Source organism: Populus trichocarpa, chromosome 14 (genome assembly GCF_000002775.5).
Source record: "Populus trichocarpa isolate Nisqually-1 chromosome 14, P.trichocarpa_v4.1, whole genome shotgun sequence".
NCBI lineage: Eukaryota > Viridiplantae > Streptophyta > Magnoliopsida > Malpighiales > Salicaceae > Populus > Populus trichocarpa.
The window spans coordinates 10170532-10182677 of record NC_037298.2 but is presented as its reverse complement, the minus strand read 5'-3'; the positions used below and the strand labels follow the sequence as shown (position 1 = coordinate 10182677).

The following is a 12146-nucleotide window of genomic DNA, read 5'->3' as shown; positions in this document are numbered from 1 at the left end:
TTTTGTTTGGAATATTAAAAAAATTCAATATTGAAGATGAAATTAAAAAAAAAAACAAAAAAAAATTCAGGTAAATAAGGTCAAGTCATAGACTCCGTGATAATAAATATAAAATCGAGATAATCTCGGTAAATTTATTGGTGAACCTTCCGAGAGCTTTTTTCTTGCATTTTGAAATCTGAAGCAATTATATATTTTTTTCTTTTAACAGAAAATGTGGAGAAGTGCTTGGATCCTCGGTAAATTTCTTGTTATATTTTCTTTTAACAATGCAGGGGGGTACAATTGCCCATGGCCTGCTGGGTATTATAAAATTATAACCAATGCTACCAACTCAGATCAGAAACCAAAAAACCTAGAGCTATCATCGTTATAGGTATGCAGATTTTGTTTCTGAATCATTTTTCCTCGTGTTAATCTATATTATTATTCCAATCTGAAGCAAAAAATGAGCTTTCGAATGTACTCGGTTCGACCATACGGTACAATCCTACGCATTGCTATGTGGGAAACTGTCATGCATTTTCATTTTTTCTATTTCCAAGCTCATATACATACATTGGAAGGCTTGAATTGAATAAACGTGACTCTGTATATGTGGGTTTTTCAGGATGTGGATCCGTTCTTGGATTAATGTTGCTCCTTATCGGAGCATTGTGGTTGTACAAGTTGATTAAAAGAAGAAAGGTGATTAAGCTGAAGCAAATGTTTTTCAAAAGGAATGGTGGGCTATTATTGCAGCAACAACTTTCTGCAAGTGAAAGCAATGTCGAGCGAACAAAATTTTTTGCCTCCAAGGAGTTGGAGAAGGCCACAGACAACTATCATGAGCGTCGAATTCTAGGCCAAGGAGGTCAAGGAACTGTTTACAAAGGAGTGTAGACAGATGGAAGAATTGTAGCTATCAAGAAATCGAAAGAAGTGGACCAGTGCAGACTAGAAGAATTTATCAACGAGATTGTAATTTTGTCACAAATTAACCATAGAAATGTTGTTGAGTTATTTGGATGTTGCTTGGAGACAGAAGTTCCTCTACTAGTCTATAAGTTCATCCCTAATGGAACTCTCTTCCAACAACTACATCATCCGAATGGTGAGTTTCCTTTTACATGGGAAATTCGTTTAAGGATTGCTGTAGAAGTTGCTAATGCTGTATCTTATCTGCATTCAGCAGCTTCCGTACCTGTTTATCATCGCGACATAAAGTCTACAAACATACTTTTAGATGATGAATATAAAGCCAAAATGTCAGATTTTGGAACTTCAAGAGCACTTGCCATTGATCAAACTCACTTGACCACTCTTGTATTGGGAACTATTGGCTACCTTGATCCAGAGTATTTACAGTCAAATCAGTTCACCGAAAAGAGAGATGTTTACAGCTTTGGAGTAGTTCTCTTCGAGCTTTTAACAGGGCAGTTTGCAACCCCAGCCGGGGATGTACAGAATTTAGCAGCATATTTTCGACAGTCAATGGAAGAGAATCGTTTGTTCGAAATCGTTGATGCTGGAGTTCTCAAGGAGGGTAGGAAAGAAGAGATTACAGCAGTTGGTAAGCTAGCAAGAAGATGTTTAGACTTGAATGGCCAGACAAGACCCGACATGAAGACTACTGCAAAGGACTTGGAAATGATCAGAGCTTCACAAGGAGCTTCTTCTGCCATTCAAGAAGAAACTTGAAGGGGTTGATTATACTGTAGGTTACATTACTGTGCCATGGAATGCTTCATCAACTGCAACTGGATAATGTTAGAATACTGGCACTGTATCTGTGCAAATAGATAGGCAGCCACATCTACTTTAAAATTTCCCTCCGATGGAAATGTTTGCCCTTTTCTTCATTGACGACTCATTGCATCAGCTAATAGAATAAATTATTTTTCCCAGACTTGGACTGTATATATATGTTGGTAACTATAATCTGTCAGTGTTATTTATGTTCGTGACCATTGACATGATCATCAACTGTATGAATCAATATTTTTTACTCGAATAAACATCAATATTGCAACTAATTACCCGAATTAACTTCCCAGGTCACGTATTGCATGTAACACACTGAATCCTTTCCAGTTTTTTTGTGTTTTGGCAACTCAATGCTCAATTGAACTCGAGCGACTGCACAGGAGGATCGAGAATCCGAAGCATCGAAGATCTCAGCTGGCTATAAAAATTAAGAAACATTCTTTAAAGTGTCATTAATTCTTGGCAAAATGTCAAGAGGATGCATATCTAAGCACTGTGTATTGGACGGAAATTGGATTTAGGGATCATATTAAAAATGTTTCTTGAGTAGAGGAACAAGACTACAAACAATCAAGAGTACAGGGACCATATAAATATAAACCTCTCTAGTTGTCTGCTTGAGCAGGGGGGGAGGGTTTATCAGAAACAAAAACGACTGATGTTCTAAACCACCCCCAAAAAAAATGCTTATCTTGTCATCCCCTCTTCAATCCCAGAGCTTTGCCTTATGGTGCCAAATATCTCGACACTCCAACTCTTTGCCTCCATTTCTAAATCAGAAGAAGAAGCAGTCTAAAACCAACGACACTCCACTGTTCCTTAGGAATCATGCTCATACAAAGAGCACAAAAAATGACATTGATTTTGACTTCCAGAATGACTTTCCATCATCATCGCATAATCCAAGCAGAGAAGAAAAGGATTATGATAAAGACCCTGAATTTGCTGACATTCTTGGTTCTTGTCTTGATGACCCACTTAAAGCTCGCTCTAAAGTATGTTCATCTTTTTTCTCTCACTTTTTTTAGTTTTTTTATCGTTTGTGTAATAAATATCACTACCTTGCCTTATGTTAGTTGATTAATGGAAGTGAGCAATGATGGGTTTTTAGATGGAAGAAAGATTGAGGCGTAAAAAGAACAAGATTTTGCACGCAAAGACAGGTTCAGCTAAACCCATGAAGGTTACTTTCAACAAGTAAGATATTCAATCTTTGTGTCATAAGCTGATTCCTTGAGAACCCATTTGTTCAAAAACTAAGATTATCGTGTATTTCAATTCTTGCTTTGCCTGGTGATCTTCTTGGTGTTTTTTGAGTAAAACAGAAGATAAAATCTGCTGGTTTATTTGTAGAGCATTTTGGAGGGGGTTAGGCATAGGGAAAAAAGAATTTGTGTTGCTTCATGCTATAGGTGTTCATGTCGAAACTTAAGAAACTGATATTTGCTATGACCATAACACAATTTGATTCAAGTGGTAGTATTACAAGTCTATTTATGCAGGCTTGAAAGCCATTGCAGAGCGATACCCCACGGTTTCACTCAGCTTATGGTGCAAATTCTTCATAACAGTCAGGAATCAGGATGCATATATATTTGTATATTCTGGCTTGTAGACTTGAATTCATAGCAATTCATATAGGCTTTAATATCAAAAGTTTCTAAGATAATAATGCTTGCTTGTGAGTAGGAATCGTACTGAACACTATTTCATGAAAGTAACTACCGAATCCACAATTTACCCAAGCATATATGATGCGGTCTATGGTACTAAATCCACCCCTTTTATCAACTGATTTCAAATTTCCTTGGTTCTTATAGCTTTTGTAATTTGAAGGTCTTTGAGAACTGCCACTTTTTTAGCATGGTTAAATTATAATTACTCTGGCCTTTCCTATTCTTCATGATGCCTGATGTCTCATGTGAAAATGTCACTTGGATGCTTTTCTTTGACCTTTCCTATTTAGCTCCTGATTTACCAACTCACTCTGTGACCATCATCTCCAGATTTGGTTTCTCAAACTCGTATATATGGTTTGAATTCTACAATGCGCCATTGGAGAATGATGTGTCCTTAATTTGTGATGTAACTTCTCTTTAACTCTAGTAATGGTATTTTGAAGTATTAAATTAAATCACTGTGAAGCTTATGTGGCATGTTTTTGCAGACATTTCGATCATGGCATATTGTTGGGCGTCTTGGTGGATGCAATTCCATGAATATGCAAGTATGTAGAAAATTTTCTTGCCATAAAAAAATGTTGAGAAATGGTTGATTGTATTGCATGAAAAGGTGATGTAGTGGTTGAGCTTTGTAAAGTTATATTCTGCCTAATGGAGAGCACTTAGTTGCTAATAAAAAAAATCATATTTGTCATTGTTGCAACTTTATTTCTTCCTGGCACTAAAGTTTGTTTTTCCTGTGTTTCTTACCTTGCAGCTGTCACAATCAACTTTTGAAAAAAGACCTAATTATGATGCCATTCAGGGAGCAAATGTGACACCAGCAACGTTTTACAACATTGGAGATTTTGAGATTCAAGACAACTTGGCACGCATATGGTATGAGGATCATTTCATAACATAGTTAATTGGTTCAAGAGTACTCTTTTTCACCGTAGTGATTATGCTTATTCTGATGGTTCTTGCTCATGGATGATGTTAAAATATAATAGGGTAGATATTGGGACAGCTGAGCCGTTGCTTCTGGACACTCTGATAAATGCCTTGACACAAATAAGCTCTGAGTAAGTTATCCATATTTCTTCTTTTTTTCTTAGAATTTCTGACAATGTGCCATAATTCTTCTTAAACTTTGATGAGATGAAATTTAACAGAACTGTATATATCCTTGCACAAAAATATGAATTTGCAATTTTCATCCCAGACTATGATTGATGTGTAATGCCAACTTCATAGTACGAATACTATGTACAAACATGTTGTGAGATTCACATAAGGACAATGTTGATGTCTAGGATTCCCTTGCAGCTTCAACTCCTTTCTTTTGCTTTTATTCGTGCTTTATGTTTTTTATTGTCATTTGTTTGGTGCTGAGGTCCTTTTCTGTGGACTTGCTGCCCATTTGAAAAATAATAAATACATGCGTTTGTGCTTACCTTCAACCGGTTTGTGCTCCTTCAACAGCTATGTTGGAATCAAGGAATTGGTGTTTGGTGGATCTGAATTTGAGAATTGGAAGGAGAACTTAACTTCGGAGTATGCAGGTTATAGCGTCCACAAGATTTAGCATCTGCAAGTGCATTCATTCACTTGTGTTTTGTTCAATGCTGAATATGTCAGAAAATCATGAAATCTTTAACATATTTTGAAACTGTTGTGTGAGGGTTTGTGCATGTTGCCGCCATTGATGTGGGTCTGACCGGAGACGGTGGTATGCAATGTGCATGTTGCTGCTGCTGATGTGGGTCTGACCGGAGACGGTGGGATGCAATGTACTAGAGGTTAACTGGTTTTTTTTTTTTAATTACTGGAGGTTCATTAGTTGATACTAAGGGAAGCTGTTCAAGCCTTCAAGGCAGTAGCCGTCTTTAATATAATGAAAACAGAGGATTCCCCAGATTTGATTAATCATATAATGCCATATTGGATTCTCGTCACTTGCTATTTGTCGTCAAGGTGGATGTGGCTGGATAAGAGATGCAGCTATTGAATCAAACAGGTTTAAGGTTTATATACTTAGGGTAAGAAGGGTTTTGGGACTGTTTAGGAAATACATTTATGCATCCTTATTGACTTTACTGTAGCTATTCATTGGAATAGCGATTTGACTAAATTACACCATACTCAAAAAACTTTTAACTAGGTATTGGGGCAAGGTGGTTTTTTTATTATTATATAATTGTCTTTAATAATTTGAGAAGGGTTAGGTTGGTCATTTTATTTTTTTATAGTAAAATTATTAATTTACTCCGAAAAATAAAAATTATTGCCTTTCAATTAGAAGCATTATAGCCTTTTTAATTTTTTTAAAATAGTTAAATTAATTTGATGTTTTTAAAGATGAAATTATCATAACTATCTCTTAAGGGTCTCCACCGGTAGAGTTGGAATTCTCATGACCCCTCTACCCTTTGAGGTGATGCATGTTTCAAGATTTATAGTGGTTTGGTATCGGTGGCTATTTTTTTCTCTTCTCTCTCTTCACCTAGAATTTCACACCAACTCCTTAAAAATCCTAGAATAATCCTTTAATTTGTTGATTTTCTAGACTTGATCCCTGTTTTTTTTATTATAATTTTTTTATCTTAAATAATTTATAAAATTGGTATGATTTTTCAATTTCATTCCCCTTTAATTTTTTTAATTTTTCAGATTTAGTTCTTATTCTTTTGGAATCACCCTCCTTTGATTTTTTTTTTCTATAAAAGTTGATCATCATTCTTTTGATTATCATTTTTTTTTTCTTTAACAAGTTTTTTAAATTGGTTCGTAATAAATTTCTTGATTGGACCTGGATTTAGAATTTCACGAGTTACGAGTTTAAAAAATTTAATCAGGTTAGGGAGTTTGTTTGGATTTGCTTGGTCTTTTATTTTTCTTTGTCTAAGTTAATTTTTTCTTGTTGAACCTTTAACATTTATTGAGTTAGAGATTAGGTTTTATTTTTTTAGCTTGTTTTTTGTAGAATTTTTTGTTGGTTTTTAAAATAATCTGATTATCTCTAGTCTTTTTATTTATCGTTCTTTGTTAGTCCTTTTAGCTAATTCATTAAATTGATATTTTTTTCTGGCTCCTTCCTTTAATATTTGGAATTATTTTTTTAAAATAATTTATAAAATTAGAATTTTTTTATATTTATGCTTTTATATTTGCTATAGTTATTTTTTTTTTATATGATTCAAATAAAATTAACTTATTTAATTGATCAAAATTAATACATCCTCAAAACACCGAACTATTTTCGCGACATAAAGAGGTAAGAATAAGCAGCAAAACCCTAATTGAGAACACAATGGTAGGAAAACGAACAGAGAAAGGGAGAGGAGAATGATGATCTGGGAGACTCTGAAGACCTCATTATTGGTGGTCCTCTCCTCGTTGATGATAAACAATTTCGTAAAAATGATGGCCGCCACCAACTACCTTTTTCCATGGCTCTGCATATTGACAAGTCAGTCATTTCCAAGAGATTCTTCGGTGCATTTTCACTTTCCATCAACGATATCATTACATTTCTATATATATTTGGGTGATTTCCAGTCGCCTCGGAACTCCCATTCTCAGGGAACTTCTTCTTACTCCACACCTCCACCCTTTCTTGTATCAATTTATTCGTAAATTGAGATTAAATTTTATTTTTAAATGACATTTTTAAGAGTGTATATTTTATTTTTATTAATGGATAAAATCTTCGCGAGACATAAGTTTAATATAATTAACCAGCTTTTTTATGCCCCAGCAAGCCTTTCTTGTTGTTAAAAGGAAACGAAGCGTGTTTAGAAATGCAGTTGTGATTGTTTTTTAAAATGTTTTTTATTTGAAAATATATCAAAATAATATTTTTTTTTAATTTTTAAAAGTTATTTTTAACATCAGCGCATTAAAATTATCTAAAAAATCAAAAAAAATATTAATTTAAAATAAAAAAAATAATTTCAAACTTTTTTAAAATCTTTTTTAAAATGTAAAAATAAAAAGGTGGTTTCCGTTCCATTTGATTAATTCTTCGCGTCTAGTTATCGTTACCTTTTCAAAAGCAAAAGATGGTGACAACATGGTGTCTCCAAAATTTTCATTATCTTTTCCCGGGAAGAAAAGAGAGAGAGTGATAGCCAATTATTGTCTATCTCCACCCTATTCTGATGGAAATGCCAAATTAAATTTATTTATTTATTTCTGCATTTTCTGGACTCTACTACAAAAACACTTTACTAATTCAAGTATAACTCCTTTTTCTTTTTTTTTTTAGAGTAAGCATCTTGAGAAAATACATGGTATTGTTTGTTTTTGTGGTAATATTGTTTTTTTTTTAATAATTTTTTTAATTTAGTTTTTTTTTTTTTGTGTTTGGATCGTTTTAATATATTGATGTCAAGAATTACAAGTATTATCAAAATGATGTACTTTCAAGCGAAAAACAAATTAAAAAGAAATCGCTATTGTAATGTCAAACACTATTTTAATATGCACAATCTTAAATCTAATTTTTGAGCTTCATAAGTGTTTGTTTACGCAGCATGGCTGTATTTTTTAAAATGTTTTATTTTTTTTTATTTTAAATTATTTTTTATGTATTTTTTGATCGTTTTGATGTGTTGATATCAAAAATAATTTTTTAAAAACATAAAAATAATTTAAAATAAAAAAATTCAATTTTTTTAAAAAATACAATTAGATAGTAAAAACACCATCTAAGTTTAGCAATATACCAATGTGGTACATGTATTTATCTTGTCATCTGGTTGAAAATACAATCTGTATACAAAAAATAAGTATTCTGAAGCCAAAAGTACGTACAAGTCATTAATTATTATTATTATTATTCAGCATGTCATAATCCTTCTAAAAAGGCCATTTGCAAAACCAGCTTTATTATTCTAAAAGCGCGGGTGGTCCATAGCTTCAGCCAAAGAAATCACCAGCACAGACACGTGTCAGTCACATCACATCGGATAAGAGTCCATTGAGCGGGCCATAGCCGGTAGCCCAGTCAGCACCTTTATAATTTTTGGTTTCCTCTTTCTTTCTTGTTAGGCTAGGGCGACTTGGGTTATTCTTGGTCTTGCAGAGAAGAAAGAAAGATGGCAGGGGCTGGGGTTACCCTAGAAGAGCTCAAGAAGAGATTGGCTGAGTTTGCCAAGGAAAGAGACTGGGATCAGTTTCATAGCCCTAGAAATCTCCTTTTGGCCATGGTAAGTTGCTCCTCTTTTTCCAACCCCAGCTAGCTATAATCTAGAAAAGTGTATATATATTGATATACCCTTTCAAATCCCCATGCTTTGTTTTGTTTCTGATCTTTCTCTAGTCCCATCAGAACTTGTAACAAGCTGACAGACCCCATTTCTTTCTTTTATCCATACAGAAGTTTATGTGTGTGTTTAGGTTAATTTAAGTTTAAGTATAAAGCATGCTTAATTTTATACACTTTCAACTTTTATACTACTCTTGATCTCTGATCTTTGACTCTTCATTCTCATTTCTCTGTTTTGGTCAAATCTTATGATTGGGGGCTGGCTCCTTTAAAATAGTATCAAATAGTTTACAGGAAAATAAATAAAATCACTGAACCTGATCTTTTGTTCAAGAACAAAATTGAAAGACAGGACCTTTATTTATTTTATTGACTCTTTCTTGATGTTTTGTTTTCTGTCCTTCCCCATTTCTAAAGTGTCCGGAACAAATAATTCGACCTTTTTTTTTAATTTTTTTTACCAGAAAGTGTAAATCCAATTGTTTAATCTTCTTTTGTTTTTACTCATTGATGGTGCTGAGCTCTTTGCTGGAGAGTTGCACTCCTTTGTCTATGCTTTAGTTATGCTCATCGAATTGTTTCTCGGATCCAAACCAAGCTAAATAGCTATTTTAGTTATTTCTTACTTTCCCATTTCTGTGTTTTGGTTTTCGAGAGGTTTCTCATGTGTAAATTTTGTAATGTTAATGAAGCTGGCCCTCGAACTGCAAGAAGTTCAACTGTCCCACTATTTAAAACCGCGTGTTTTGTATGAAAAGTTTAGGACATTCACAGCCCCATCTCTGGGACAAGATAATTCATGCTCAACACGGAAAACAAGAATGTACTCACGCTTCAGAATAAGACCCCACAATGTTTGATTAAGACCACAGTACTTACGTAAAGACACAAACACAATAATGGTTACGACGGTGTAGTTTTCTTTGTCAGGCTCATTGTTTTCTTTTCAATGTTGTTTTGTATCACCGTGTTGCAGGTCGGAGAAGTAGGAGAATTGTCTGAGATATTTCAGTGGAAAGGAGAGGTGCCAAGAGGGCTTCCTAATTGGAAAGATGAAGAGAAAGAACACCTTGGAGAGGAGATATCAGATGTGTTATTGTATCTTGTTAGGCTCTCTGATATATGTGGTGTTGATCTTGGTAAAGCAGCCATGAGAAAGCTGGAGCTCAATGCCATAAAGTACCCGATTAAGCCTTGCAAGGGCTCCTCGGAAAAGCACACGCAAATCAATGCTGCCAGCCACAACAATGCTAGTGGTGATGGTGTTGCAGGGAGCATTTATAGCGACAACCGCACCAGTAATAGTGGGGTTTGATTTGCTGAGATTATGTCACTTTTGACTTTTAGTAGGAGGCCTCCCTCATCTATCAGCTCTGGGCGAACATCAATATCAGTATAATATACTTTTCTTTCTGTTTGTTGTTGTAATGTAACAGTTACCAGGGTCTACGTATTCGTATCGGATATTGGTATATTTTTTATGCTTCTTCTTGTCTGTCTCCCATTTCAGCTAGGCTGACCATATGCAATGATGAAGTGGCGAGGTCTTGCTATCTGGTGGGAATATGATTGTTCACGTTGTGAATAGGGTTTTGTCTGCTTTGCATAGGGCACTATGCATTGGTGTGTCACTGTTCCTGCTTTTAATATTATTTTTAAAATATTTATGCAATTGGTAGCTGTTGTTTTTAAAAAAATTTTAAAAATATATATATTAAAATAATAATTTTTTTATTTTTTAAAATTTATTTTTGATATTATTATATCAAAACAATCCAAAAATATCATAAAAAACACAAACAATTCAAATTTCTTAAGACCACACAGCATTGTCTTTCGATTCTCCACAGTTACTGGTGCCTAATTTTGACCAATTTTTGGCACACATTACTCTATTGGAAAGTCCACGAAAGCCTAACAATTTCTTTTGAAAGTCTATAAAATAACTAGATATCGCTCCAAGGACTTTTTCTGAGCATTATCATCCAGGAACTTGTACGTAAAGTAGATTGCTAGCTAGCTAGGTCTAGAATCTATCTAGTTACTGGCGCTCATCATATCATCCCCAATATAAATTCATGGTATAACTTCATTACTAAATATAAGCGGAAATACCTAGTAAATTTTGTTAGTAAATTTTTGAGGGATTTTATCAACGAAAATATTCTCTTGATATATACTGAAGAAATTACCGTGGAAAAAAAATTAAAACAAAACAAAAAAAATAATGACGTGTCATTTTTACCAACGAATTCCGTTGATAAACTGTGAACATTGTTCATCATGTCAATTACAAAGGGAATCACCGACGGAATTTTTCAGAGAGCTCCAGAACTGTTCACCTTTTAATTGCACTGTTAATTGTTGTTCTTTACGGACAAAATCACCGACGGATTGAAAAGTCGTCGGTGTTATTTGGCGGTTTTCTGAAAAAATTCAATCAATTTAAAATTTTCATTTAAATATTACAGACGGAATCACCGACGGATTGAAAAATTATCGGTAATTGTTGGCGGTTTCTGAAAACTTTTTACGAAATTGAAAATTAAATTAAATATTACTGACGGTAATTCCGTCGGAATAATTAAAAAATATTAATATTTAATTATCCGTCGGTAAATCCGTCGTTAACGCGTCCCAATAAAAAGCCTGAATGCCTTTATTTCACAAGAGACAGACTCATTTCTTATAATTCTTCTTCTACTACTTCTTCTTCTTCTTCTTCATTATATGTAAAAAACATCAATATCTATTTCTTTCTCTTCTTTTCTCTCCTCATCTCCTTCTCTTTTCCTCCATACTCGGGTATGTCTTCTTTTTCTTTCTTCTTTCTTCTTTCTTCTTTTATCCTCTTAGTTTTTTTTTAATTAATACAAAATTTTTTTTTCTCTCCTTAGCTTCACTTGCAACTACATTAAGGTAAGATTTTTCTTTTTTCTTCTTTTTTCATGATTTTTTTCACTATATTTGTTTTTTATTTTATTTTTAATTGTTTTTGTTCTTAATAATTGTATAAATGTTGTTGTGAGAAATTTTGTTTTTCATATGAGACCAATTTTTAGTTGATTTATTTATAGGATTTTTAAATTTTTAGCAATTGCAACTTAATTTTTTTCATATGAATTTTTTTAGTTGAATTTATTTTTTCATTTTATTTATTTGTTGCAAATTTGTTTGAGTTGATTTTCTTCTCTTTTTTTTCCAAGCATTTTGAGTATATATTATACAATGTTGATTTATGTTAATTTAATTATTTTATAATTTTATAAAATAAATTTTTTTTAAAATGATTTTAAATAATTACCGACAGAATTACCAATGGAATTTCGTCGGTATATCCGTTGGTAATAAAAAAAGTATTACCGAGGGATATACCGACGAAATAAAGCAGGTAATTTTATTTTTTTATTATCAACGGATTTACCGACGGATAAAAAATTACCGATGAAAAATTCACCGATTGAGCA

The 12146-nt window shown here is 33.3% G+C and overlaps 3 protein-coding genes across 4 annotated transcripts; all 3 read left to right on the top strand.

Moving 5' to 3' along the window:
* The first annotated feature begins 151 nt into the window (after positions 1 to 151).
* On the top strand, positions 152 to 2073 carry LOC18105319 (wall-associated receptor kinase-like 1). The gene is made up of 2 exons (XM_052446761.1): positions 152 to 376; positions 611 to 2073. The coding sequence occupies exon 2, from the start codon at positions 1246 to 1248 to the stop codon at positions 1678 to 1680; it is 435 nt and encodes a 144-aa protein (XP_052302721.1). The 5' UTR covers positions 152 to 376; positions 611 to 1245; the 3' UTR covers positions 1681 to 2073.
* Positions 2074 to 2367: 294 nt separating this feature from the next.
* On the top strand, positions 2368 to 5365 carry LOC7462026 (uncharacterized). Of its 2 annotated transcripts, none has more exons than XM_002321065.4 (7): positions 2368 to 2741; positions 2858 to 2943; positions 3753 to 3831; positions 3914 to 3973; positions 4186 to 4307; positions 4421 to 4492; positions 4893 to 5365. In XM_002321065.4, the coding sequence occupies exons 1-7, from the start codon at positions 2430 to 2432 to the stop codon at positions 4993 to 4995; spliced, it is 834 nt and encodes a 277-aa protein (XP_002321101.2). In that variant the 5' UTR covers positions 2368 to 2429; the 3' UTR covers positions 4996 to 5365. The 2 variants fall into 2 exon arrangements, with proteins under 2 accessions (XP_002321101.2, XP_024440507.1); XM_024584739.2 differs by having other exon boundaries at positions 2594 to 2741; positions 2823 to 2943.
* Positions 5366 to 8437: 3072 nt separating this feature from the next.
* LOC7468483 (uncharacterized) lies at positions 8438 to 10232 on the top strand. Its single transcript, XM_002321064.4, has 2 exons — positions 8438 to 8620; positions 9656 to 10232. The coding sequence occupies exons 1-2, from the start codon at positions 8510 to 8512 to the stop codon at positions 9992 to 9994; spliced, it is 450 nt and encodes a 149-aa protein (XP_002321100.1). The 5' UTR covers positions 8438 to 8509; the 3' UTR covers positions 9995 to 10232.
* Positions 10233 to 12146: the final 1914 nt, after the last annotated feature.